This window comes from Drosophila gunungcola, assembly GCF_025200985.1.
Source record: "Drosophila gunungcola strain Sukarami chromosome 2R unlocalized genomic scaffold, Dgunungcola_SK_2 000004F, whole genome shotgun sequence".
Classification (NCBI taxonomy): Eukaryota; Metazoa; Arthropoda; class Insecta; order Diptera; family Drosophilidae; genus Drosophila; species Drosophila gunungcola.
In genome coordinates, this window is record NW_026453167.1 from 2670616 (window position 1) to 2697952 (window position 27337).

Below are 27337 nucleotides of genomic sequence, written 5' to 3' on the forward strand. Positions count from 1 at the left end.
TTAAAAATCATATTTTAAGATAAAAAACGAGAAACATTATTTAACTGTTTTTTACCTTTAAAATAAATGATTTAATGATTAAAGTAAGACTATTGTTAATATATAATATTTCAAGCAATATTAAAGCAATAAAGACAATTAGCTGTGAATAATTTTTATTTCCACATGCCATTTTTTTACACTTCACCATTAGACTGTACTACAGTATACAATTTATTTTGGGTGCTTCTCTAAGCGTAACACAGCAATTTTGATTGGCTATAAGTGAGAAAGTGATCTAAGAATCGCTTCGCTTCAATCGTGGTTGAGGGACAGATGACGCTTGGCATCGATGGTGGAACGGCCGTAGGTGTTGCCCACCCGGAATTTATTGCCCGGAACGTGGCCCCCGTAGCGCGGAATCATGCCGACCACCCGGGGATAGATAACGCCATTGGGATTGGCGAAGGAGCGACCCACGCCAGCCTTCTCCACGGGCACCCATTCTTCGCTGCGGATGAAGTGCATGTCGTTCTTCGGGTAGCACCATCCCTCGTCCGGCAGCTGGAAGTCGAAACCGAATCCTGGGGAGCATAAATTAGGAAAGTAAAGTACTCCTGGTCAAGTGCAGTCACTTACGGCTGGAATAGGACATGTTTGATATGTGTCTTTCCGAAGTGTTGCTGCTTAACTAAGTAACTGGAAACTGAATCTGGCTATTAATAGCAGCCTGACAGGAGGCGCTTCGACAAAACGACCGTGTTTGCCATGACAACAGAGGCCAGGATTGCCTAGATGGGCAGCAACAAGTTCGGTCACGAAACCCGATTTGCATTTCCTGATGGCTGATGGCTGTTGCCTGATTTTAATGGCAATTAATTCGACTCCTTGTAACAACACAATTACCGTGGCATTTAAAAGAGTTTATTACGTGTACTGGTTCATAATTTAGTCATTTTTACAGGGCGATTGTATTGTATTGATTAACAAGATGGAAGGTAGGTTTCAGGGCCAGAAATTACTACTTCTACAATAAAGGATATTTCCTCGTCTCATCCTCAGTTGGACTTCTTGGCCTTCTTCTGCTGCTTGCTCTTCAGCTTCTCCTGCTTCTTGAGTTCCTTCTCCGTCAGCGATTTGTACAGTTTGTAGCCGAACAGAGCTGTAATGTCAAGAAAAATATATTTATTAATAAGGTTATTTCATTTAAATGGTAAAGTTCAAGGGACTGAGACCGAATATTGAGACCAGAAGAAAGATCACTGCCGTCACTATGGAACTGGAGTAGGTCTGCGCTATATTGGCATGCTGCACTATTCGCTGCTCGATCCTGCCTATCGTCTCCTGGAACTTGTCCTTCATCTCGTCGAGAAACTGATGCCTGTCCGTTTCGGCCAGGGACTCCAGTTTGCTCTGCATCTCGCCAATCCGCCTGACCAGATCCATTGAGAACTTGCTGCTGGGCCCCGTTTTGGCCACAATCGCCTCCACGGACTTTTTCAGCTGCTCGATCACGCCGAGTTCGCTGTCGTTGGGCCCTGAGAAACTCATGTTTTCTTTGTGGGGGGGATTTTCGAAAGGGGTCGGCCTACTAGGTGTCAACTTGTGGACGGCATGGGTCTCTAACAAGTACTGCTTTTTGGGGTGTCTCGCTGAGGTGGATTCTACGCCACGCTCACCTCTGGTTATCTTATCACAAATCGAACGCCTATAAAACGAGGCAAACACTCTAGCCTCGTCAATGTGTGTGAGTGCTACGGCAGGGTAACCCAAACTATGGGTGCGAAATTCAATCACTTGGCTTCGATACTTTGCACTCTAGGCTCACTTACTTGCTTATAACATCAGTCTATTTTTCAAAAAATGACTGACTGGTTTGTCAATCAAGTGAACACATGCTATCCCCGAAGAGGGGATCGCTTACCAAAGACAATCAGTATTAGGGCCAGCATCACGAAGAACACCAGGTACTCGCGGGAACTGTGGCCCGGCTGTCCGTACTGGCGCATAAAGTCCTCCGGCGACGGTGGCTTCGGGTTGAAGATGCTGTCCCTCAGCTCGGCACGCTCATCGTCCGAAATGCCCTCCATGCCCTCGACCAGCTTCCAGATCTCCTCGGCACTGGGCATCTTGAAGTCGGGATGTCCCGGCTCGACGGCTCCGGCAAAGCCATTGGGTCCTCCAGCAGCAGCGGCAGCTGCCACGTCCTCGGCAAATGCCTGCTGGTTCAGCGGATCCTCAGCCATGTTCTAATCTCTTTGCTTTTGGTTTTACTCTTTACGGGCTGTGTTTTTTGGGCTTCTCGCCTTTAGCGGTTCGCGTCTGAATGGGTGGTATATTATGGGATAGAATCATGGTTTTGGATCTCAGCATGCTACTACTCTGGGGGGGCATACAAAATCACAGAAACAAACAACGTGGCATAACAAAACTAAACGGATTTCGGTTCTTTATGGATTTGATTATCTTTAACACAAGTTTGACACGCGGCATGCATTGATAGTAACGATTGGGTAGGAATTTTGTATTTTCTAGATAGTGCTCCCCCCAGATCGCAGACACACTTCTTCGAATACTATTTAATTTGGGCGCTAGATCGCCGGTGCTTACGTGCTACGACTTCTGCTGTTCGGATGGACTGAGTGGAGCCTCTCTAAAATTTATATTAAAATCAATTCGTGTGTAATCAGTCGCTTGTATTTCATTATTCTCAGATATGCCCACTAGTTGAATTTTTGCTGCGCTTTTGGGTTTGCCTCTCGCTTTCGTCAGCATATTTTCAAAGGTAGTTCGAAGAAGTTGGAGAGCATATAATATATATAAATGTATATTGAGTGCGATAAGGGAGAGCCACTAATCAGTGCCGGACACACGACTATATTGAAGCAGAAGCCAAGCCAAGAGGCCCACCCACCAAAGTTTGCCAATAGTTTCTCAAAAAACAGACTTGCTTTCAGACGATTCCAATTATATTATACAAATTATTTTAATTAAAAATTATAAGATTAATTTCTCTATTCTCTGAGCCTATTAATATTTGCAGTCGGTGCTAATTAAAAACAATGGACTAATAATCACAAGGAGTTGGAATAATTTGTTTTTCTTTTAGACAGATTACTGTATTTGTAGTTTTAATATTCAATTTTTGTTTGTTTTTTAATATTGATCATAATTATATGTTTTCTAAGAAAAACTTTAGATGTTAAGCACTTTTTGTAAATAAAAGTATGAACTAATTCAAAATTATAGATTTTACAATGGAAAACATGAAGTATTTTATGAGTTATATTCTAAGACATGTTTATTATGTAGGTTTATTGCATTGGGTTCTTTAAAATGGAGAACTTCACACAGAGTGATGGTAGTTTTTCCCATTAGTTTTTTTTTTGTAATTCAAAATTTTGATAATAAATCATGTTTGGTGTAATTTTATCCTGTGAGGACATTGTATCGGAATTCTTTATGTTTTTTTATCGCCGGAGGTTTGACTGTACTACATGGACTTTTGAATGGTGGCAGGTCGAATATTCTTATCACACCGCTCTTATCGCTCTTGAAACCCAGGAACTTTTGGCTACGTACGCAAGAAAACCGGAATGGGACAGAATGGTCGGATAGAACACGTAAGACAACTTGCCAAAAGCACAAATCAAATCTATAAAACTATCTCTATCTCCAATTAAAATAAGATAAGAACGAAAAAAAACCAAACACAAACGACAAACAACAGCTGGTGGTAAGAAAAAAAGGGGCAGTTACGAAGGGTCTAAACATTCAGATAGAGTTGCTCGCTTGGTGAAAGTCTTTTGACCCAATTTGCGGTCGGGATTTTGGCCGGGTTATAACATGCATAACATTCGGGTGGGTGGGGGAGGGGATATACATATACACAGGGGAGGGGAGGGGGAAGAGGGTACACTCACCTGCCAAAGTAAAAACAACAACAGCCGGCACATAAAAGGCAAAGTCGGGAATGGATTGCTGGAATGGCGAACCGGCGTCTGTGAGGTCAACCATGTTGATATTATTCAAGATTGTCTTTTAAGGAGCACTTGGGCAGCGTCTGCACTAGACTATTCGCTTTCAAATTCCGACTTTATCTCAATAATTACAAAAAAACGATTGCGAAGAAGCTGCAGATGTCGGAAAAAAAAATGTAAGCCGATATATCGATGTATTTAATAGTGTGACTGCGTTTTTGCTAGCCAACTTCGATACTTAATAATCTGGCCACACCAAACGAATTATATGCCGTTATCGTTTTAAACTAACAAATTAATTATAAAGAGATAATAAACTGCAATTTAAAAAGGTAATATTCGAATTTCCCTTTAAAGAGATAATAAATATTTTTTGCCTTAAAACAAATTATTTAAAAAAATGTATATATTTTGGAGACTTTCATATTTAGGTGACAATTAAAAACGAACCAATTCGTTATTATTATTTATTTACTAAATTGTATATACAATTTCCGTGCCAAACGAACCGGAAAATTAAGCACCCAAGCCGCACTGCGTAACATAGGCTTTGGCTAGAGCACACTGGGCATTCTGAGTCCACCGATGATCCGGACAGTTCTTAAAGTATTCCATATAGGTGCATCCGAGTACAATGGCGGAGAAGGGACTGCATCTTGGTTGTTGCTGTTGGGATTTCTGCTGTTGTTGTTGCTGAAGGATCATGGCCAATCTTCGCTGCGATTGTGGTTCACATTTGGAAAAGGCCATCGTCATGGCTTCCACATAGGCAGTATCGTTGGAAAACTTGGTGGTCAGATCGCTACGTATATTGTCCAAATTAAGTTTTTGAGGTTCATCAATATACTTATTTGATGTCAAGATGCACTCAGCCAGGCACTAAATTAGGGGTGTTAAGATTTAAAAGGTTTTTCAAATATGTTCCAAAGAAATCTTACAGCAGCAGTGTCTAGAGATGGAGGGCCTCCTTGTTTTTGACCATTTGCAGCTCCTAAAATCCTCTGCGCGCATTGCTCTGTCGCCTGGTCACGACCTCCGTCTCTACAACAAATTGCAGGATCCTAAATAATTATAAATAATAATTAATATTCCGGTAAGCCTCCATCAAACTAGAAAAGAAAACCCACCACAAGTTGCGGCGGTCTTTGGCAATCAATAGTGGTTTGGCCTAACACATGACCAATATTTAATGCAACTCCAAGCAAAACGGGTAATAAAAATAGCTGACTAAGCGACATTATTGCGTTTGACTGTCTAAAATATGACTGATATGAATATGGAGTCGAAAGACCCATTTTATATCCCTCCACGCAGCTCCACATCTAATGGAACGCAAAGAGTATTGGCCACTTAATTGTGCCAGCCACGCATGACCAGAAAAGCCCAGCAAAAGTTCATTGTTGCAATCTGCTGCTATTTGGGGCCAATGTCATAAATAATGTCATGTTTTGGGCCGTTGACATTGCAGTAAGGTTAAAGTTTGTTATATAAGCATAGAATGTTCTATGGTCAATTAAACAGCAAATGCCGAAAAATTGTGGAACTGAGAATTTTACTACAAAATGTGTGTCATGGCGCTTAAGACGAGGCGCTCTAATTATTTGTGAATTTAATTTAAATCATGTTTTATTTAAATAGATTTTTTTAAGTAAAACACTTAAGCCTATTTAAATTTTGAACAATGGCGCCTTTTACTGCAACAGGTTGGCAGCACTCCACAACTTAGTAACAATCGATTGCTCAGTTATCGATAACCATGGACGCGGGCACCAAAATGTGAGTAATAAAACCGGCATTAAAATTATGAATTAAAGGTTGATTATTGTTTATTCCTCCTAGCTTAGTTGTGGGCGATGTGCGGGGTCGCTTTAAGCAACTTTTCCAACGCGTGGAGCAGGTCAACAAAAAGGCGGGACCCTTTGAAATCCTGTGTTGTGTGGGCGATTTCTTTGGCGAAGACAAACAAAACGAGGAGCTTATTGCCTACAAAAATGGCTTTAAAAATAGTAAGTATACTTAAATATAAACATTTTTAAGTTGTTTTATAATGTCATAATATTAAGTCACCGTGCCCACCTATATTCTGGGGCCCAACAAAAAGGAGCATGGCGAATACTTTGAAAATCTGGCGGATGGTGAAATCTGCACCAATCTCACATATCTTGGAAGGCGTGGAGTCTACACCCTGAGTAGTGGTGTTAAAATAGCCTATCTAAGTGGCTTGGAGGCAGCTAATTCTGGGGAATCCTCTGGTTCGGAGCACGAGTTCACCAAAGCCGACGTCATAGCCGTTCGAAACTCCTGCCTGGTGTCCAAAAACTGCTCCACGGAATATCGAGGAGTGGATGTCCTCCTCACATCGCAATGGCCATTCGGCATGCAAGAGAAGGAGAACGTAGGTGTTCGACTAAACCTTCCATAACTATTTGTCACCACAATCTTCTGTTTTAGGCCACAGCCTCCAAACTGGTATCGTTTCTTTGCCGCGAAATCAAGCCGCGGTATCACTTTTGCGCCAGAAGCCACTACGAAAGTGCTCCTTTCCGAATGCCCAAGGATGAAACGACGCAATTCGAGCTTTGCACTCGCTTTATTTCCCTGGCGGATGTGGGAAATGCCGAGAAGGCCAAGTACATTTACGCACTTACCCTTAAACCAGTTGACAAATCACGTTTACTGGACCTGGTGCAGAAGACAACCAACGAAATACCTTGTCCCTTTATTGGCTTAGATTTGGGCGGAGCCATTAACAAGAGTGATTCAGTGGGTAACCTTGAAACCGCCAACAAATTCAACTAATTCTAAAATTCAACCTTTTACAGTCGGAGACTCGTCAGTACTTTTACGACATGGATGGTGGCAGTCGTAAACGGCAAAGTGGTGACAATAACAGAAGAGATAAGCGCCCTAGAATACCTCAAATTGAGCAAGGTTTCTTTATTTACGCCTTTCACAAACTGCATTTTTATAACACTCCCTTTTTTCAACTTAGATAAATGCTGGTTCTGTTTATCCTCCCCCGATGTGGAGAAGCATCTCATTATTACTGTGGGCGAACATTTCTATCTGGCTCTGGCTAAAGGACCCATCAACAAGCATCATGTCATGATTTTGTCTACCAAACATGTGCCCTGCGCAGCTCAACTCAGCCCAGAGGATTGGGAGGAGCTAAATAAGTTCAAGATGGCCCTAAAAAAGTTCTTCAAAACTTTGGGACAAGTGGTGTGCTTCACAGAGCGGCATTACAAGTCTGTTCATCTGCAGATCAATGTACTGGCTTTTGAAGAAGGCTATGCCTGGAAGATTAAACATAGCTTTGAGGTACACCCAAATCGTAACCTGTAAAGAAATGTATTTCACATCTCCCTTTTACATTTCAGGACAAAGCGGAGGAATTCAATCTGGAATTTGAGACTTTGCCGGCTTTAGATTCTGAGAAAATGCTACCAGAAATGGGACCTTATTTCCTGGCTGAATTGCCCGACGACAGCACTCTGATTACGCGGCAAATGAAACATTTTCCCATTCATTTTGCCAGGTACGCTTTAATCTGAATATCCGCTCTCAATTGCTTGACTAATCGCTTATTTTCAGGGACGTGTTCTGTTCGGAGAATCTGCTTAACTGCGACGAAAAAGTCAACTGGAAGGATTGCCTTCTCGACAAGAACGAAGAAGTGGCTTACGTAGAGGACTTTCGCAAGGCTTTCGCTCCTTTTGATTTTACAGACGATTAAGAAAAAAACACACTGTATGTATAGTAAAATTTCATTTCGGTTGTAATTGCTGAGCCCGTGCTAACAGTTCATCCATATAAATGCTAAATCTACAATTTAATTAAAAACGCACTAGTTAAGTCGTTGCAATCGAGTAATTTAGGAGTCACGTTGGTAGATTTTGTTGAGGATTTGCAGGAAGGTCTGGTGTGGCACCCCGCGAGAGGTTTGTTGTATGTGAGTTTTGATCATGTTGTAGGATTCCTCCTCGAAAATGGCATAAGTAGATGGCAGTCCAAGTTCCTTGTACAGCTCTTTGACTCGTTCTACCTTAGCTGGATCTGCAAATTAATCAAATGTTTGACAATAGATAAGGACAAATATCTAATATACCCCTACCTTCTTTGCCATAGCAATCGATCATGATTTGCTTTTGCTCTACATTGGCTCGCTGCATGGCCACCACTGCCAGCCACGAGCACTTGTTGTCCTGAATATCGGTTCCAACTTTGCCGGTCACTTCCGGATTACCGAAACAGTCGAGGAAATCGTCTTGTACCTGGAAAAAGTTTCCCATTTCCAGAAGAATGGTCTTTGATTGGCGGAATGCCTCAGCGTCCTTATAGCTACACAATAGAAAAGAGGATAAGTAAGTAAGTCTAGAAAATGAAAGGGTCATGTCGCACCCAGCTAAATGTAAGCAATTGCGAAGGGCAGGTAGAAGGAGTAGTAGGCAGTCTTGTTTTCCACAATTGCTTTGTAGTTTTCCATGGTGAACTCCGAGACACAGCGATTCGAGTTTAGCTGGTCCAACGACTGACCGCAGGTGGTAATATAGGTGATTTCGTGGAACAGCTCCATCAGAGCCACATAGCAGTCCAAGTGGCTGAAATGCATCTTCAAAATAGCGTACATGGCGTTCTCGATCATGAGGGCATCGTTTATGGCGGTCAGACCAACGTTCTCCACCTTGTGCCAGCAGGGTTGACCGCGTCTGGTGGTGCTGTTGTCCATCACATCGTCGGAGATGATGAAGAAGCTCTGGAGCTGCAGATTGATTTGGTTATAGTAAACTGGGACGCTATTTGATATAATAGATATGTACCATTTCCACACACCAGCCTAGATACTGGGCGAGTTTTATGTTCTCAGGGGTGAGATCCTGGGCAGGCACCAGATTCTTATATGTGAGCACGGTGAGGATGCCCCGATTCTTCTTTCCCCTGGGAACATTGTACTGGAGGACTTGGGCAAACCACTTGGCCGCATCGGTGCAATTATAGGTCTTCGTCACGGTGGTGATGTCACGCACAAGATCTTTTGACACGGAATAGAATCAGCATTAGTATTAACATGATAATTGGCAAAAGTAAGCGACGCAGCTCACCTGGGAAGACGGCCATAAAGTCGCGACTTTCATCTTTCGACACCGTGACGCGAGCAGCAATGGGAACCGAGTGATTTTGGAGCGTCGATAAGGTTCTGTGTGGACAAAACAACACAGTTAAGAACAATAGAGTGCAAAACTAACACACAGGCGCATTCGTAGAGATCTGGCCTACGTGACTGCATAAGTAGGTACAAACTTTCTCCCCCACATGAACACGCCGAGCAACCCAAGAAACCCCTAAACTCCGCATCCGAAATCACGCCCAAATCTGGTATGCGATACATGCATATGTATACCGGTCTCCGAAACGTAAACAAAACAAAGGTCAAGTGCGAAAACCGGTAGGATTGAGTACCTGCTGGTCTTTTTCAGCTTTTGTTCGTTGACCAGTTCGGTGGGCAGGCCACCAATGGTGGGAAGGATGGGCTCCGAGTTCACCTCGTCGCTGGTGGAGATCAGGCGCTGGAGACGCAGCGGACTGGCGAGGATCCGCTGCTGCGGCAGGAGCATACGGGCCAGTTTAAACATTTTAATTCTCGGCTCTTCACTGATAACTATACGTACGAAACGAAATCGCAGTTCAACTTGGGTACAAAAACTGCCAGAGTGACCGAGTTCCTATTTCGGAAAAATACTTGTTGTTTTCAAAAACCCATTATAAAAATAACGGTTTCAGAGCTAGTTTTTTTTATAGCTAAATTTATCAATAGCTGTATTGATTTTAATTTGTTTTAAGAATTGACTAAAAAGTCTAAAGTCTAATAAATGCTGAAACAAATTATATTCACTACCTAAAAAATATATTTCTTTTTGGCATTCAAAACAATAAATAAATAATTAAATGAAATATTGTTTTCCTTTTAAAAGAAGTACAGTATCTGTTCTGTATTATAATTTATTTTTAATGTTATTATTTGTAAGAGTATTTTTAAATAAATATATTTAAATACATATTAACTGTATACCCCCTTTAAATTTGTAATGCCTCTGGTCACACTGGCACACTACCTGCAACCAGTGTTGGAAATGGCCTGACATACACCAAAGGCAAATTGGCAGCTAAAAACGCGAATTAAACTAAAATGATGGATGAGCAGCTAATTGACGAGGTGGCGCAGCACGGGGTAATCTACAACCGACAGAAGTACTACCTGAACGGCGGTGCCAATGGCGGGAAGTACGAGACGAAGGACGAGGCCTGGCAGCTTATTGCGATGAAGCTGCGAACGGATGGTGAGGATTGAGGATGGGGTGCTCCTCCGGCCAGACTTTGTATCTAAACGTTCCTCCTCCTTTGCAGTGGACACGTGCAAGAAGCGGTGGAAGTACCTGCGCGAGCGCTACGTCTCCCAACGGAAGCAGGGCGATCCGCCCGTCTACGAACACCTGTCGCGTCCCTATCTGGAGAAGATGAAGTTCCTCGATCAGCACATTCAGCCGCGCAAATCCTACCGTCATGTGCCGAACTTCCTAACATCACCGCAGTCGGCCAACAGCTCCAGCTACAACGAGTACCAGGTGGACAAGTCGAATGGCTCCATGAAGAATGTCTCTCAGTTTAACAGCTCGGGTCAGAGCCACCACTACCACCAGCCGGATCAGCAGCATGCTATGAGTGCTTTGAGTACAGCGGCTGCCTCGGCGCTGGAAAACGTCAACGGGCAGGTGAAGATCGAGGCGGACCAAGTCTTCAGGGACTTTGCCGCGGCCGTGGCCTCGCAGCAGCTCCAGCACATCTCACAGTCACAAATGCAGCAGCAGGCGGCGGCCGTGGCAGCTGTGATGGCCGACTCCTCGCAGGGCTATCAGGATCAGTACAAGGACGGCACCTCTGTGGGCGTGAATGGCGTCCAGAACAGCGCCGGCAGCCTGACCTCCACCTCGTCCTCGATGAAATCACCGCTTTCGTCGCCGCTGCAAGGAATCGGGGCTGGTACCCTACATTCTCAGCAACAGCAGCAGCAATCCCAGCAACAACAGCAACAGCAGCAGCACCCATCCCAGCAACAGTCGCCGGCTTCTGGTCAGCAGCTTCCGGTGGTACATTCCTCTTCCAGTGCCGCAAGCGGTTCCATCAGCACCAGCTCCAATCTGCAGATGCAGCAGTCACATGTCTACAACCCCAAGGGCGATGATTTGGACTCTTCGGCATCCAGCAATTTCCACATGAAGAAACCACGCGTTCAGCTCAATGGCAGTGCCCACACTCAGATGGCCAGCAATGGCAGCCACTTTGGCAACGACTCGGATGACGATTCCGATGACAATAGCCATGATCTGATGGAGCCGCAGGTGTTGATGCAGCACGATAATCACTATGGCAATTCGATGAACATGCAGCGTGGCAATGGCAATGGCAATAGCAATTGCACGGGCAGTAATAGCGGGAGCAACATAACCAGCGGCAATAACAGCGGTCACAACAATCAGCAGCAACAACAGCAGCAGCACCAGAACATGTTTCCGTCAAACACGGACTTCCTTTTCCAGTTGTACCAGCAGTTTCCACACCAGGCCAACAGCTCACACCCCTCAAACTTCGGGAAATTCCAGGCGCCGCCCAATCATCCGGGCGTCCAGCGATTGTCGGAGCATCTGCTTGGCGAGCTGGTCACCACGGAGCTCCTTAAGATGAACAAGGAGCGCAAGAAAAGTGCACAAAAGCGTATACTTGAAATACTCTTTTTCGACGATTAAAAAAGGGCTAGCTAACTACACTTAGTTTCTGTAAATAGTGTTATCTATATAATTCATAACTTATGTTAGCTTTTAACCAGCATATTGAGTCGCATTGGTCCAGCATCCCACCAAGAAGCTGTCCTCTCGAACGCTTTTCAAACTGTGCTAGTCAAGACCAGCAATCAGGATGGCCCAAATGGGATTCCGTATCTGCATTAATTTATATATATATATTTATTTTTAAGTAATGAATGGTTTTAATTTATTTCGAAAGTGTTAATTAAACTGTATGCAAAGGAAAGGAATAATGTCTTTATTTGTACACTGTAAGTTTAAGTGTAAGTTGCTTAAGCTTTAGCCAACACATTGCTAATTATATGAAGCCTCAGCTCCGCAAGGAACGAGTTCCTAATGATATGCAAATCTTTGTGACCTACTAAGCTGTAGAGGTTTCTTTTCAGTTACGCTCGGTAGCCGCCCTGTTGCTTGATTTATGCCCTGGCCTCTGACCGATCCTCCTGGTTCCTCTGATTGTCCAGCGAGCAGACTCCAGCTTCAACTCCAACAAATCCCCGCCGGCTACTGTCTGCAACGGAAACTGCCACTGCAACTGGCAATTGGCCTAGCTCGTTAACCCTGCAATGGCAAAGCCGCTCAATGTGCCACTACATCCTCCCGTATGCTGATTAATGACCGCTTTTGCATTCCTCCGGGCAGAACGAAAGTCGGCTGTGATATGGATAAGTTTAGGCTTTATTGCATTTCATTTCTTAGCTGGTATAGAGAATAATTGTTGTGTTTTCTGTTGTTAAGCTTAGATAGACTATGTTAAATAGCATAAGATCATAATATTGGGATACTGGTCAGTGGTGCAGTTCTTAGGCTATACTTGATGGACCACCACCGATTACTCGAGGGTCCCACGCATTTAGCTAGCGTCTTGATATTTGTCAGATTGTCTTTGATTAACTGCAGTTTAGAACCTTTAGCTTATTTACAACTAATCACAGGAGTTTGGATCTCAGACCTCCTGATTGTCCTCGGACTCGGCCACCATGGTCAGACTTCGCAGCGATCTGTGAACGAAAAGCAAACAATAGGTGATCAGTACTTATAGTCTTGCCGAAGGCATCATAGTTTTGTTTGAAATTTGCACCGCTGTAGAGGAGACATTTTAAGTTAACTAGACTCTTAGTTTTAAAACAATCAATTTGAAAAGACATAAATCTAAAAATCTGCTTTTAAATGTTTGTTTGTATATTGGATTGATTTTTTATACAAAATGACCTTTCCATATTTAAAAAAAAACCAATAAGACCATTACTTTTAAGGCCATAACTTTTCATACACATATCAGATTTTAAAAAGGCGTACCTTTTAAGGCTTGTGGTTTATTTATCTAAAAATCTGCGTTTAAATGTTTGTTTGTTATATTTGATCTAATTTTATTTTCGTTTTATAAGCTTTAAATGTATAGATAGGCATACAAATATTTTTGTAATTGCTGGAAGGGAACGTATACTTCGGCATACGAAAACAATATTTCGTTTTTGTTCTATTATTAATACAATTCCGAATATATATGCAGAGAGGTGAGTTCAAGATTCACATGACTGATACGGCTTATCGCCATCCCAGCTCGAGTTTTTAGTCTGAATCTGACAGCACATCAGCATGGAATACCTACGCCTCTGTCTGCTTATTTTGCTGGTCGGTTTAGTCGCTGCCCACGGAAGTAAGTGTGATCTTGGCCAGCAGATTGTGCCTAAGTTGGGAGCTAACTTCTGTGTCTAGTTACAGGCGATATGCCCACGTTCACTGGCCTGTGCCAGTTGCAAGGCGACTGGTGCAGTACAAACTGCCAAATAGCCGGCGGACGGGATGGACTTTGCAACAAGGTGGGCCTCTGCATCTGCAGACCCTTGTAACGAGGTGTCGACGGCTTAGACAAATAGCAATAAAAGGCGAACACATATTTTTGCTACCGCTAATGGGGGTATGGATAGCAAGCACTTGCCTGGAACGCTCGAAGAGCGAGGGATCCGTGTAGATGGGCTCGCTGGGATCCTCGAACTGATGGGGTCCACTTTGGTTGTTACTGCGCATGGGATTTATCACTGGCAGCTGGCACATGCGCGCCAAGTTGCTGTAAAGACATTAAACATTAAACACCCCATATAAGTGGACCGGTTGGGTGGATTGGAGACTTGGCTTGGCCCATTCCTCACCCCGTGGCAAACGTCTTGTGTAATGAGCCGCCGAACATGGACATGTTGGTGCGAAAAGCGTTTGAGGCTCGATTCGATGCGCTCTGATTGGCTCCGCCCCCAGTGCCTCCTGCGCCTCCTGCTCCTCCACCTCCTCCATTCAAGTTGGGCATATGTCCAATCTCCGTAAATCGCTCATGGGTGCGTATGGACGAATGGGAGTGTCCCAGCGAATGGATTGGCGAGTGCCGGTCCACCAGTCGATTCTTGGAGATGGACTTCCAGTACCGTCTAAAGAAGAAACCCCTCAATTAGCCTGCATCGTTAGCTTGTTAGGTAGAACCTACCTGTATCCTAGACCCGCCACCATTGTAATACTAAACAGCAGGATCATTAGCAGGATGATGGCTGTGATTAGGCCATGGTACTCAGCCGGAGTCATGCACACCGTTTCCACCGGAGCCACCAATTTGCGGGGATACGATTCCTTCTCGATTTCCTCACGGGTTTCAAAGACCTAAAGTGATGCCATAAGCTTCTGAATTTAATTCCCCTAATTTACAACTTTAATTACCTCAATCATTTCCCGCACTTGCTCCGGTTCCTCAGTCTCCTTGGTTTTGTCACCCGTTTGGGTCTCATTCACAGGAGCCTGTCCCAAAGTAGCACTTACTGTGGTGCTGTTTACCACGGTGACTTCATCCACAGTGGATGCCTCCAGTTGGCTACTGCCCCCCAGCGCCAGTGCCTCCGGTTCGGGCTCTTCGGTGGTGTTCAGGGACCTTCGTCGGCGGCCAAAGGAAGGCTCCTGACGACCCGCTGGTCCAGGACAATAGGCCGGCTGGCATCCTTCGCGGCAAGAGCGCACCGTGGCCTCAAAGACCAGGAAATTCGATTCGGGTATCTTAAAGGCATTAAACCGAGCTTCCAAAGTGTCGCCATCCCGCAGTTTGTCCAGTTCAGGGAACACAAATGGATCCACTGGACAGCCAAAGCGGTCTATCAACTGGATACTGCGTCCGGAATAGGGATCCCTGGCCACCACATTTGTGGCAAAGATGTCCGTCACATGGTTATAGCCATCTTGAGCCTCCAATCGGAAGGTCAGAGGATCACCAACGGCAATCGTGGTAGTGGGTCTGCCCTGGTACAGGATACTCAAGCGCACCTTGGAACTCAGAGTATTCTCCGCTGGCAGATACTCAATGGGAATGGGACTGCCAGAGCTAAAAGTTGTATTCATGAATAAAAGATTGTTATAGTTAATGGAATATCTTTATTACCCTGCTCCTATGTAACCAGAGCTAACCACCGCCTCTCCAGGACCACGGAAAATGCAGGTCAGATTGTAGCGCTTGTCCCTGCTGGTCTGCACATTGTCCGAGAACTGAACCACCACTATGTTGGTTAGGGTGTCACCATACTAAAAAATATACAAGATTAATGATTGTAACTCTTGAAACAAAAGTAAAAGAATTGAACGATTAATGAAATATTAAAGATAATTAAATTAATAACATATATAAATATATTTTTATTAAATATAAATAATTATTAAATATAATAATATATATAAAATATATATATAAAATAACAGACAAAGTAGTATACATGCAGTATACTTATTCCACCTGTGCTTAACTTGTTTTACAAAAATGTAGAGTATTTTATGCTTTTCGTGTTTTAAACATGCAATCAATAAAAAATGTTTTCAAATCACACAAATTATTTTACATTTCGTGCGTCATTGCAAATAATGAGCATTTCACCACATTTCGGTATACATAATATAACATACAGTTCTGTACTTGGTTATTGTTTGAAGGTTTAAAATTCTTATTTAACTTAAGCCGACCGCTGTTTATATTTTTTCATTTAAGAAAGTAAGCCCTTCCAAGCCTTATATTTATATAAAATTTATACATCATTTAAGGAACTCACCCGCTGGGTGCCACAGTCTGGATATCCCTGGGGTCCACTGAGCCGAAGTACATTGACCGTACCCCCGTTTCCGCGGAAAAAGCAGCGATCGTAGAATCCATAGGTGTATATGCGACCCAGAAATCCCTCCGGCGTGCGGATAGTAAACTCCATGCCCTCCTCGTTACACGTTTGCGTGACTATATTAGATAATTTTATTTCAAACAAGATAAATGCACACTTCAATAGGCACTCCACCCACCGTCCATGCACTCGCCATCGCTGCGTCCGATGCTGCGCTCGTAGAAGTCATAGTTGGAGGCGTCGAAGGTGCCCGGATCGTGGATGTCCAGCTCCCGCGAATCTCTGTCGCTCAATTCGCAGTTCGGCGACTCGCGATCGCGATCCCTATCTCTATCCTCGTAGCTGGAGGCGGCCGAGTCTCTGCAAATTGAAATTTACAATGTGAATTTGTTTGTGGCTCGTGTATCGCTTATCGTGTATCTCTGCATTCCGTCCACACACACACACACAACATACACACAACATACACACACACACACCCACCGGTAGTTGAAGCTGCGGCACACAAAGTCCCGACTCTCGATGCACTCCCGCTCGCACTGAATCAGGCTAGGAACGGTCAGAGCTCGTCGCACAAAGTGGCGACGCATCTTGTGCCGGGCGGCTATCTGCTTGAAATTGTCACTCTCCTCGCAACGGGTGATGGGCGGTCGTGGGGGACCCGAGTTCACACCTATTCCTATACCCACATGACCGCCTCCCCCACCTCCTCCTCCACCGTAGGGAGTGGGCGGATGGGAGAGTCCCAATCCAGGCAGGGGAAGTGGACGATCATCTAGGCCATTGCCGCCATAGGGACGATTAAAAGGAGTGTCGTAGCGTCCATAAGGACCACCACTGGGAGGTCTCCTACCCGGCGGACCATCGTACTCCCTGTCATAGGGTCCATATCTATCGCCATACCGCTCCTCGTAGTCATAGTCATAGAAAGGAGGTGGCGGACGTTCCAGACCTAAGTGGATAAGACAATTAGCATCGATATCGATATTAAGCCCGACTAGCCACCAAATGAGTTACGCGTTACGAGTTGGTAGTTGGTTAGTCGAAGTACTTACCTGGTCTCCGACCAAGATCATCGGGTCTCGGGCGATTGCCGTATTTGTAGATGTCAATGGGATAACGATCGCTACCTACCGGGAACCGGTTCGGAGTGGAGGCATACTTGCTGGCACTGCCCGTCGGAGCAATGGGTGCTGGTGGATAGCGTTTGGCCGAGTCCGGTTCTGGTCTCCTGGCACTGTGCACTATGTCATCGTATCTGCCAGGTGGCCCCCGCGAGTCTGGCAAATAGGGATACCTGGCGCCGTCCATGGACGAAGGTCTGTACCGCCTGTCCGGGAAAATGCTGTCCGGTGCATCTCTGCCCGTGTAGCCGCCCACGGGATCTCGTTCGCGACCAGGTGGAAAACGTGGGGGATAGCGACTGTCGTATCTGTTGTCACCATAACGACCTCCTCCATAACCATATGGCCGGAAGGGAGCATCATCGTCGGTGGGATAGGGTCGTGTATGCGGTAGATCGCTGGGCAGGCTGTTATCATTGATTCCGGGATAGGGCAGTGGTCGATAGGGTGGCAAACGGTCACGATCGCGATCCCTTTCCCTGTCCGGATAACGACGATCGCCATACCTATCCGCATAACGCTCCGGCGGATAAGGGTCTGCTGGATAGCGATCTCTATCCCTATCGCCTGGATAACGATCCCTTTCGCCGGCGCCTGGATAACGCTCCCTGTCTCTGTCTCCAGCGATCCCTGGATAACGATCTCGATCCCTTTCGCCAGCTCCTGGATAACGATCTCTATCCCGATCGCGGTCTCTATCGCCATTAACACCCGCACCAGCTGGGTACCGATCTGAATTAGTGGTTAGTGCATTAGTTGTCAGTAGAATTAGAGTTAAGGTGATCGTTTCTCATGTTTGTGACATTAAGGGTTAAAAGGGGGTAAAGAGAGTACACAAAACACACAGCTCACCATAGTCATCGGGAAAGCGATCGTAGGGTCGGCCATAGCCCATTTGATCTCCTCCGGCTGGATATCGGGAGCCATAACGATCGGGTGGATAGCGATCTCTGTCGCGATCGGCGCCAGCTCCGCCATAAGGATTGCGATCTGGCCAGGATTAAGTGGGGCATTAAAGGTTAATTTAGAGATTGTGAAATGGCCAGTTATACCATATTCATTGCCCGCAAAGTCCGGATAACGATCGTATGGCCTGTTATAGTCAACGCCCTCGCCCGGCGGCAATCTTGAGCCGCCAGAACCCGTCCCACCATGCGATCCACTTCCAACTCCGCCGCCAGTCGAACCACTTGACCCATAGCGATCGTCGTGCTTATTAGGCTGTCTCCAGTTGCTGCCCGACTGATCCCCGGGTCGCTTGCCATCGCTGCCGCCACTGTGACCACCGCCATCGCCATCGGCCCCTCCGCCCACCACATTCACTGCAAGATGGGATAGGAACCAGCATCAGTATCAGAATCAGCCAGCAGAACCAGCAGCAAAAGTCAGGGATTACTAGCCCGCTATTAGCACCTCCTCGAAACATCTAACCGTCTAACCACTTACACATTAGATTCTCGTAGTAATCATAATCAGCATCGTATATAATGCGCATGCCGTCCTTTTGATTGTACCGACTCAGGCGACAAGTACGAAAACGATCGCTGTACACAGCAGACCTGTAATTTGCGGGAAGATAGAGTGGTTTGGTTAGTGAGGCAGTAGGAGAACCACAAAACTGGAATGCCATTGCATGCCGAAGTTGGGGATACCCTGGTGGTAAAGGAAAAGTTTCTAGGGATTATGATCCTTAAATAGAAACGTTGACCACTCTTTAACAGATTCATTAAGGCTTAACCATAAATAATATTTATTTAAAGTTATTTAGCGGTTTCTTAGTTTTCTTTTGTATTATATTAATATTTAATTATATTTGATTATCGCAAGATTTAAGATTACCGCTAATGCGTGCCCAAATATATATACTCGATCAACATGTTATACAAATTATTACTATTTATACATTAAAATAATTTTGTGGATTGCCACAATAAGATTTTATATATATTTTTTTGATAAACTCATGCTGCATAAAGAGGAAATGTTATTCCTACTGAATTAATATTTAAGCCCAAAACGTACTTCTAGACGAAACGTATGTTTACAAACTACGAATGTATATGAAAGTACCCTTTGAGTATCAAAATTAAATCAGTGCCTTTGAACTACCCTTAAACTTATTTTATGTAATATATGCTACACCAGATTAACTATTAGTACTTCAAAGTCGTAGCTGTGGTAAATCAATGTCTTAAAAGTGACTATATTAGTAATAATTGCTATAAATCTATTATAATTGTAATATACTATGTAAGGGAGTAGACAATGCAATGAAACTTTAAAATTCTTTTACAGAAACAAAAAATAAATTAGCTTTAGTAAGAATTTGATCAACTAGGAAGACTTTGTGCCAGGGTATCAAAACAAGAATGGCAATGGCAACGGCAACGGCAACTGCAAAACGCACCTGCACTGGAAGCTCGTCTGGCGAAGACACTCGTCGAGGCACTCGCTCAGCGAACGGCCCGTGATCTCGGAGTGAAACTCGCCGCCCAGCCTGGAGTTGCGGTACCGCTGGAATGCCGTATCTGGCCGCCGGCCGCTGGAGAAGAGGTGCGAGGTGACTGAGTTATCTGGATAATCGTTGGCTCGTTCTGCAACGGGAATACAACATAACATAGACATATGTGTGGATATATAGGTGGCAACGGTTGAGGGGAAATGGCAATGGATGCAACCGTTGTGATGGGATGCACCACTATAATCTTGTTGTCGCTGTTGACTCTTCTCTCGGCTCTCGGCTGAGAGGAGAAGGTCTTTACGGTAGCCACTTACGATTATCGAGGCACACCAGATCATAGAAATGGTGTGTGGGACTGGAACTGATGCTAATGTCATCCTTCTGCGAGATGGAGTCCTCCTCCGAGAGGATGCACTGTTTGCTTTGGTCGTCAAACTCCACGGATCGGCAGAAATATCTGTGATGAAATTGCGATGCGGTGTCCGCTATTAATTCAAATGACTCTGGAATAGAGCTATTAAAGCTTACTTCTCGGCCCGCAGGCACATGGTCTGGCACTCCTCCAGCGTCATGTTGTTGAATATGTCCACCTCGAAGGGGCCACCCAGGCGTTTGTTCTCCTCCTTGACGAAAACGGCCAGTCCATCGCATCGCCTTTCAGCTAATCATTGGTTCAGGGAGTGAATTAGAGGTTATGCTTTGGAACTATGATCTTAGCCTACCATTTAGACAGGTGTTCTCCAGGTAATCGGAGTTGGGATCGTCTTCCATCAGTTCCGGATGAGTGCGTCGGGTAAATCTGCTCAGCGTACAGGATCGCATGGTGGAATCGAAGTTGGCCGATCGACACACAAAAGAGAACTCATTCAGGCACTTGTCCTCACAATCCGACCGATTCGCAGCCGTTATCTCCTTGATGTCACTAATGGGCAGCTTCAGTTTCTTGCGGGGATGCCTTTCGAAGACATATCTTCTACTCGGGCACTCCCTTTCCGGACGACTTGCTAAAGTTGGGAGAAGATCGGCAATATAAAAGATATCGGACTACCCTTTTCTAGAGCCCTTACAGGTCAAGCAGATCTCGTTAAAGTGCACACTATTGGGCACCAGCATTAGGCTTCCAATGCCCTCGGGTCCAGCCTGTTCGGAGGTCAAATAGCACAGGGATTCTTCGTACTCGGAATTGCCACCAAAAGAGGTGATTCGACTTCCAGGCTGGAAGTCAAAACTGGTGCAGGTGCGCACCAGGTTGTTGGAGCCAGAGCGATCGCGCAAACACAAGTCCTGGCACTTTTCCAGCACCCGGAATGGTGGCGCTGTATCCCGCACCACATCGTCATCGTAGCCCTGCAGTTGCTGGTTGGGCAATCTCTCATAGAGCACTCGACCTAAGCCATTTTTGCAAGTGGTTTGACCTGTACAGAACATTCGAATTTATAGTAATACCAATGTGCTAAAGAATAATGAGTAATTACAAACCAGAGTAATCAAAAAAACGCTTATAATGCATTTGTATTATTTTAATAAACTCAAATTTTGGAAATATTAATCTTTTGTGGATAGAAAAATAAATATGTTCTAAAACTAAATTTAAAAAAAATATGTCACAACGACTTACTATTATAACACCAGGTAAGGAAAAAAAGAATGAAATCATTTAACACTAAAGTAATTAAAGATACACTTGTATAAAATCATAAATAAATATGGTTTTATTGTATAGCAATAAACTCTTGTTTTGGAATCATAAAACTTTTGAAAACGGAAAAAAAGTATGCTGTAAAACCAAAATTATAAAGTTTGCAATGGTAATTTTACGGACAAACTCTATGACTACACTATGATGCTTTTATTGACATATTTTAAAGACAAACTTTGAAAGAGCAATATATTTTAGAATCATAAAATCAATTCAGTACTTACCATTAATATTACTGAGACTTAGGGTGACCACTAGGGCCAGTAGCAGCAGGTGTAACTCCTTTTTGGGTCTCATTGTGTACGCTCCTCTATAATTCAATTTAAGAGTACTTCCAAAAGGGGATTTCTAACTTGAACGCGGCATTATTAGCCGCAATCTGGTGGCTTTTTCGCTCTCGAAACAATTGCGTGCTGTTTTAGCTGGAATTTAAAGCTCGTTGTTAGTCGCTTTGGTTTATCCGATGTGATCTAATTAGTTCATTGGCTGACAAAATGACATGAAATATGCGACCTCAATTGGAGAGAATTTTCCCTGCTCGAAAAATGGTGGAAAATCCCATGAATAGTTAAATATATTTCTGCTGCTGCTGCTCTTGCTGCCGCCATAATGTGCACAATGCGTAACGTGAATTTGGATCATTAAACGAAAATCTAGCCAAGCTACGTGTCGCTCGACTCATATCGATCCGCAACTCCGGATGTCACTTCCGGCTTATTGTCCACTCAACTCTTTATGCTCGACGCACAGCCAAAGCACACAAAAGCGAAGTGAGTTTTTGGAAAACGTTAGCTATTGACCTCAAGTGGTGGCTGTACTTGGAAAGTGTCACTTTAAATGCTGAAAGCTTTTCTAGAATTGTGAAATTATAACCTAATTTAAAGGGAGAAATTTAAAAGGATATAGAAGATCTTTAGTGCATCGTTCAACGAAACATTAGCTTTGTTCTTTAACATCCTCTATAAATATATGATCATAAGTTATGAATCAAAACTGTTATTTACTATTGAGTACTCTTATTAAAGTCCTTTAAGATCTTGAGAGTTAACATTGATTACTTTTCTAAAGTTAAAGAGTTTCTTAAGAAATATCCTAGACCATCCTGAGATTTAAATTGTTGTTTTACCACCAAATAAATGGATGCTTACAGGTAACACTTTCTTATAATGCATTTTTGACTAAACCGAAAGTCCTGAAACTTAATATATCCTTGAAAGGATATGATGAAATAATCATACACTTAAGTGCAACTGTTAGAACCAGGATTTCAAGGCCACCATTCAAAACCACTTAATTAATTTCAATACCGTTTAATTCCGCAAGGATATCCGTTTTAAAGGGATTTTAAACTTAGTAGATTGACCTCAAGCGATTATAGTTTTGCAGATGGTTTATTGGGGACCGAACCCGACCGATCGTTAGAATATGGCGCGACAAACTAAATTCGAGAACCTAACTTCGTTGATGGTCTGCAGTCGGATCGGTGGTTGGACCATTACGATTACCATTGCCATCGCGATTGCCAATGCGATTACCATTAGCGGGGGCAGCGGCACCACCACACCACCACCACCACACCACCGACTCCATGGCAACAATGCTCGAACAGGGGATTTAATTAGATGTGGAGACAGCAACAAAGAGCCATGGACACAATGTTCTAAATGCTCGTACGTGGATTGCCATTCAAATGTTAATCAGTGCGGCGAGCAAACCGAAGTTGACAAAAGCCCACCCCCCACCGAACAACAACCAGCCACCCACTCCATCCTCCAAATTGGGGAGTCGCCGGTTCACGGAAAATATTTTTCTTTTATGGATTTGGTTTGCTTAAAATAAATAACCGATCTGTTACCACAGATGAATAATAATATAATTTACTAACAAATTTTAAATTAAAAATCTACATTTTTTATATCATTGAGATACCTTTTTTTTGGTGAAGGGGCTTTAATGTACAAACAAATTATACATTAAGAGCTCAATTCTAATAAATTTTGGTTCCTAAAATAGAAAATCGTCATAATCAAAAAGTATTTGGTCAAATACAAAAATTAAATCATAAATTTATGAAACATTTGTGTTAACATTGAGAAAGAATTTTGTTAGTTTATAAAAAAATCATAATTATCATTCATACATAGCAGTATATGATCAAACCAAAAATAACAACTTTTAATTGGCTACGCAATTCAAGAAAAGGAAATATGTATTTAAAATAGTTCTCTAAACACAATAATTTTCTATAAATCCATTTTAAATTAAGAAGAAAATTAAACACTAGTAAATAATTTAAAGCATAGATAAAGTCATTAATCAGAAAAAGAAAAAATTAATTAAAAACAAAATGAAGTGATCAAAAATATATTTACGAAACCACATAAATATCGCTGGCCACCTCTCCGATCATACATAAATGCAATTTTTCTCAGTGCACTGGTACACGCACCCGGGAATTGGGTGTGTTGTTGGAGTTCCGAGAGTGCTGGAGCTTTTCGTTCTGGCCGAATGTGCACATGGCACATAATGACATTTCGCCCGGTCAACGTTTCATGGACATGGGCGACTTTCCCACTTGTGTGCTGTGTGAAGGGCATGGATCAGCATCTGGTGTCCCATGTGCCATGTGCCATGTGCCATGTTCCAAGTCCAAGCGTTCAGCCCACAACTCCAAATGCTAAATACTAAACGATCACCAGTCTTTATTGTCTGGCTTTTGGGTTTGGGTTTGGGTCAGATCATGACAATACGAGTCACGTCTGAATAAGTTCGAGGCTGGCTTGCGTTCCAGCCCTAGCTCCATTTGCAGAGGCAGTGGCAGAGGCGGAGGCACTGCATCATCTGCTCCTCCCCTGCATTTTGCAGCTGGGTTGCACCTGTCGCCGCTGGGTGTGCGTGGTCCGTCACCATTGTTAATTTTAGGCCCCGAGTGTCACTGGGCGCGGCGACAACCTAAACGAGCCATGCAAATGCAAATGCCCAGAAAATATCCAACTTTTATTTTCGAAAAAAACTACAAAACTACTTTGATTCCTGCATCGGGGCCAGCAAACGATAGGAATTCTTCAGAACCCTAAAAAAGTGTAGAGAATATAATAAAATATTCAATTCTTAATTTTTCTTTTGTTTTTTTACCAGCTATGCAAATGCAAATGCCCAGAAAGTACAAAACTACATTGATTCCTGCATCAGGGCTAGCAAGCGATAGCAATTCTTCAGAACCTTAAAAGGTGGATTAGAAATTTAATGGAGTATTCAATTTTGGAAAATACTATTATATCCTTACCAGCATATAGGTTCCCAGCGTAAAGGGCAGAAAGGGTTCAGCCACATACATCAGCGGTTTCTGGGCTCGTAAAATCACAAAGGATATATCCCTCTGGATGGCTGGAGCCTTCGTATGCCAATCATTTATGTCAAATGCAGCCTGGGCCACCTCCAAAGACTGTTAAAGTTAATGAAAAATAAAATTATTAAAACAAAGAGTTTAGATTTTCTTAATTTATAAGGTTCCAAAAACTTATACGTGATAATGTTAAGTTTTAAAGAGCTTTAAAGAGCTCGATTAAGAATTTTCTTCTAAGAAAGTAATTGTAAGTCAAAGCAAGAGCAAGATTTTAATTTATTAAATTAAATTAAATATTGCTCTTTGATGGTATTCTTGAATTTCTACTAAGATTTTCCGCCCAAGTTTAACAAAAGCCTACCTGAGTACAAACCAAAGTACCAGCAACACACCAAAGCGACAACTGAATGAAGACCACCATCAGGAGGAGCACAAATTTGGCTGCCATTTTGGGATCGAGGGCCGCCGCAGCCATGGTCTCGAAAGTGGATATGGAAATCAATGAAAAACTGGCCACCAACTGCGCGTTGAAGGAGGCATTGAAGGCACTATTGGCTTTCTTCACCATACTGCAAATCATAGTCGATAATCTTGGTCAAAAGTGGAAAAAAAAAAATTCACCTTATGATATGCTGGTGGAAGCGAATCACTCGACAAAACTCCTCATGAAAACGGGCATCACTTACGGCCTTCATCTCACCCAGTTTCCTCAACTCGATGCACAGCAGCTTGAGATTTAAGGCCGTCTGGAGAAAGGTGGAAATACCCACCATGTCCACCATCAGGATGCTCATCAGATTGTGCTGCGATGTCACACTGAGCCAGATGTAGAGAAACCAAAACATATTGGGATGCAAATCCATGCGATGCCATTGAAAGGGCCAAATCGAGTGAAAGGGTAGCTTTCCCTCGCCCAGCAAAGGCTGCAGGAAAACAGCAGCACTGAAGAAGTTGACCAGGCAGAAACAGTTCATATATAGGCCCGATTCTATTAAGTAGCACATTCTCTGCCAGCCCAAGACCTCATCATCCCTATGATTCGGCCTCAACTCCCGATTGTAGTAGTCAAAGTCCCAGATAAGTTCATCAATCTCGTTGCAACGCAAACGCATGTAGAATATCTTGGTGAAGACCAGACCCATCTTTTGAACACAGAATACCATTAGTTTTTAATGATCTATGAGTGGGTGAAGACACGGTTAATCATACCCCCGAAATCCACACCAAGTCGTCGCCTATTTCAATCACATTCTTGGACTCTGGCAGAGCCAAAACCATGGTCACAAAAGCATTCATCACATTGCACATGATAAACACATTGATCCAGCGGTACAAAGACAAAGTAGCCAACTTCATGTTGGGATACTGGCACAGCAAACTGGAAATGGATTAAAAAGATTATCAAGAGCGTGATGGATGATGGATGATGCCAGCACTCACCTCAAACAGGCGCGAGCATAGTTAAAAGCCAGGCGTGGGATGAGACCAGGAGTTTCCTGCCTCAGGACAGAGCGAAACTCATCCAAGAATTGCCGCAAAAGGCCAAGATTTGATTGATAGCCACCGTCTGCCATTATAGTAAAAACTGTGCTCCAATCCAGCGGCCTGCTCCTTTTATAAAAAGAAAAGAAAAGAAAAGAAAAGAACAAGAAAAACCCTCAAGGGTCTAATTACAATGTTTATAAGCAATTGTTTTGCTGGCAACGCCCACACAGTAGATTTCTTTAAGTGTTTGCACATTGAGAACATGTGCTGCAAATCGCACTATTTCGATCGATTCTTACTGATGATATATCGCATATACAGTATGATGGACCTTTCGGTCACTCTCTCACTAGTACATCGTTCAGTGAACCCAACCTTTTGGCTTCGCGTGACTCGGATGCCCCATTAGATCATCAGCATCATTAAGAACAATGAATAATATATATCGCATAAATGGTGAATTCAGCCGGGCTTCTGTTTATTCACAGTTTTTGAAGCGTATAGCAAAACATGATCATGGCAAAGTGCTCTTCACTCGCTCCACCCAACATATTAAATGGATGTGATGAGTTAGAGGTTCAATCAACCTGGCACATAAACTTCCTGTCTGCATAACTAAACACTAAACTGTGAAGAATGAGTAATGTCTTAATCAGGATCCTGGACACAGAGGCATCGATACAAGACCAGCATAAATCCAGTTCCAGTATTCAAATTTGGCCAACACACTTTCCGTCATAATCCGGATTCCGGATCCCGTGGGTTGGTCAACCGATCAATTCGATCCCATACTGGTTATTGTATTCAATGTCTGGGATGGCCAAGTGGACATCCGTTTCGATGCTAACATGCTAATGCTAGCCACCGTCTTATGTGCTGGACATGGCCATTTAGCAAGGCCATTGGAATCAATCTGGGATTAGACGAGTCGTTCAAGTCAATGTCCCGGCGTGCGTTGCCTGTAATGCTCGTAATAAAGTGTGTTTTATTATAACCCACGGACTAACCATATAATGGCACCATAATGGGCCAGCCATTAAAACAAATTGATATCAATTTCGCAACAATATGTGCACAAGTTGCGTCGATGACTCCGCGCCTCGTCATTGAACTCATGCCCATCCTATCCCACTCCAAAAACCATCCGATTCCAGCCAGAAGCGAACTGCAACCACATGCACCGTCTCAGCCACAGTTGAATAGTTGAATTGGTGGATGGGGATGGGGCCAGTGGATAGTGGTACTAACAGTATAGACCAGTTCCGAGT

General features: G+C 43.6%; 8 protein-coding genes across 13 annotated transcripts; 2 read left to right on the top strand and 6 right to left on the bottom strand.

The window, feature by feature from the left end:
- Positions 1-189: 189 nt before the first annotated feature.
- LOC128254265 (protein FAM166B) lies at positions 190-774 on the bottom strand. Its single transcript, XM_052983188.1, has 2 exons — positions 619-774; positions 190-563 (listed from the first exon to the last, which is right to left on the bottom strand). The coding sequence occupies exons 1-2, from the start codon at positions 632-634 to the stop codon at positions 295-297; spliced, it is 285 nt and encodes a 94-aa protein (XP_052839148.1). The 5' UTR covers positions 635-774; the 3' UTR covers positions 190-294.
- Positions 775-887: 113 nt separating this feature from the next.
- Positions 888-4163, bottom strand: LOC128254262 (uncharacterized). 4 transcript variants are annotated; one of them, XM_052983183.1, is made up of 3 exons: positions 3903-4163; positions 1904-2301; positions 888-1141 (listed from the first exon to the last, which is right to left on the bottom strand). In XM_052983183.1, exons 2-3 carry the CDS (start codon positions 2223-2225, stop codon positions 1038-1040), a joined length of 426 nt encoding a protein of 141 aa, XP_052839143.1. In that variant the 5' UTR covers positions 2226-2301; positions 3903-4163; the 3' UTR covers positions 888-1037. The 4 variants fall into 4 exon arrangements, with proteins under 4 accessions (XP_052839143.1, XP_052839142.1, XP_052839145.1 ...); XM_052983182.1 differs by lacking the exon at positions 3903-4163 and adding an exon at positions 2590-2749; XM_052983185.1 differs by lacking the exon at positions 1904-2301 and having other exon boundaries at positions 3903-4154.
- Positions 4164-4379: 216 nt separating this feature from the next.
- On the bottom strand, positions 4380-5253 carry LOC128254259 (uncharacterized). The gene is made up of 3 exons (XM_052983178.1): positions 5087-5253; positions 4898-5020; positions 4380-4838 (listed from the first exon to the last, which is right to left on the bottom strand). Exons 1-3 carry the CDS (start codon positions 5195-5197, stop codon positions 4476-4478), a joined length of 597 nt encoding a protein of 198 aa, XP_052839138.1. The 5' UTR covers positions 5198-5253; the 3' UTR covers positions 4380-4475.
- A 400-nt stretch (positions 5254-5653) lies between these two features.
- Positions 5654-7832, top strand: LOC128254254 (CWF19-like protein 1 homolog). The gene is made up of 8 exons (XM_052983173.1): positions 5654-5735; positions 5799-5965; positions 6023-6354; positions 6411-6722; positions 6782-6890; positions 6952-7280; positions 7340-7497; positions 7554-7832. The coding sequence occupies exons 1-8, from the start codon at positions 5716-5718 to the stop codon at positions 7693-7695; spliced, it is 1569 nt and encodes a 522-aa protein (XP_052839133.1). The 5' UTR covers positions 5654-5715; the 3' UTR covers positions 7696-7832.
- Positions 7715-9684, bottom strand: LOC128254256 (farnesyl pyrophosphate synthase). Its single transcript, XM_052983176.1, is given in 7 exon segments — positions 7715-8015; positions 8074-8300; positions 8361-8376; positions 8379-8721; positions 8780-8991; positions 9062-9156; positions 9420-9684. Coding segments are annotated over 7 exon segments (1248 nt in total). The 5' UTR covers positions 9593-9684; the 3' UTR covers positions 7715-7833.
- A 394-nt stretch (positions 9685-10078) lies between these two features.
- On the top strand, positions 10079-12051 carry LOC128254135 (probable serine/threonine-protein kinase dyrk1). Its single transcript, XM_052982969.1, has 2 exons — positions 10079-10297; positions 10365-12051. Exons 1-2 carry the CDS (start codon positions 10147-10149, stop codon positions 11759-11761), a joined length of 1548 nt encoding a protein of 515 aa, XP_052838929.1. The 5' UTR covers positions 10079-10146; the 3' UTR covers positions 11762-12051.
- A 422-nt stretch (positions 12052-12473) lies between these two features.
- Positions 12474-22774, bottom strand: LOC128254089 (uncharacterized). Of its 3 annotated transcripts, XM_052982904.1 has the most exons (20): positions 22546-22774; positions 21463-21660; positions 20607-20954; positions 20262-20543; positions 20068-20200; positions 19854-19996; positions 19486-19672; positions 18525-18637; positions 18131-18400; positions 17931-18068; positions 17010-17810; positions 16438-16906; positions 16133-16314; positions 15892-16070; positions 15234-15373; positions 14525-15176; positions 14298-14467; positions 13972-14241; positions 13761-13889; positions 12474-12819 (listed from the first exon to the last, which is right to left on the bottom strand). In XM_052982904.1, the coding sequence occupies exons 2-20, from the start codon at positions 21533-21535 to the stop codon at positions 12765-12767; spliced, it is 4734 nt and encodes a 1577-aa protein (XP_052838864.1). In that variant the 5' UTR covers positions 21536-21660; positions 22546-22774; the 3' UTR covers positions 12474-12764. The 3 variants fall into 3 exon arrangements, with proteins under 3 accessions (XP_052838864.1, XP_052838863.1, XP_052838865.1); XM_052982903.1 differs by lacking the exon at positions 12474-12819 and having other exon boundaries at positions 13540-13889; positions 22546-22732; XM_052982905.1 differs by lacking the exons at positions 12474-12819; positions 17010-17810 and having other exon boundaries at positions 13540-13889; positions 22546-22715.
- A 1635-nt stretch (positions 22775-24409) lies between these two features.
- LOC128254078 (odorant receptor 47b) lies at positions 24410-27161 on the bottom strand. The gene is made up of 7 exons (XM_052982885.1): positions 27077-27161; positions 26025-26195; positions 25794-25962; positions 25206-25726; positions 24946-25153; positions 24525-24683; positions 24410-24460 (listed from the first exon to the last, which is right to left on the bottom strand). The coding sequence occupies exons 2-7, from the start codon at positions 26156-26158 to the stop codon at positions 24410-24412; spliced, it is 1242 nt and encodes a 413-aa protein (XP_052838845.1). The 5' UTR covers positions 26159-26195; positions 27077-27161.
- Between the last annotated feature and the right edge of the window lie 176 nt (positions 27162-27337).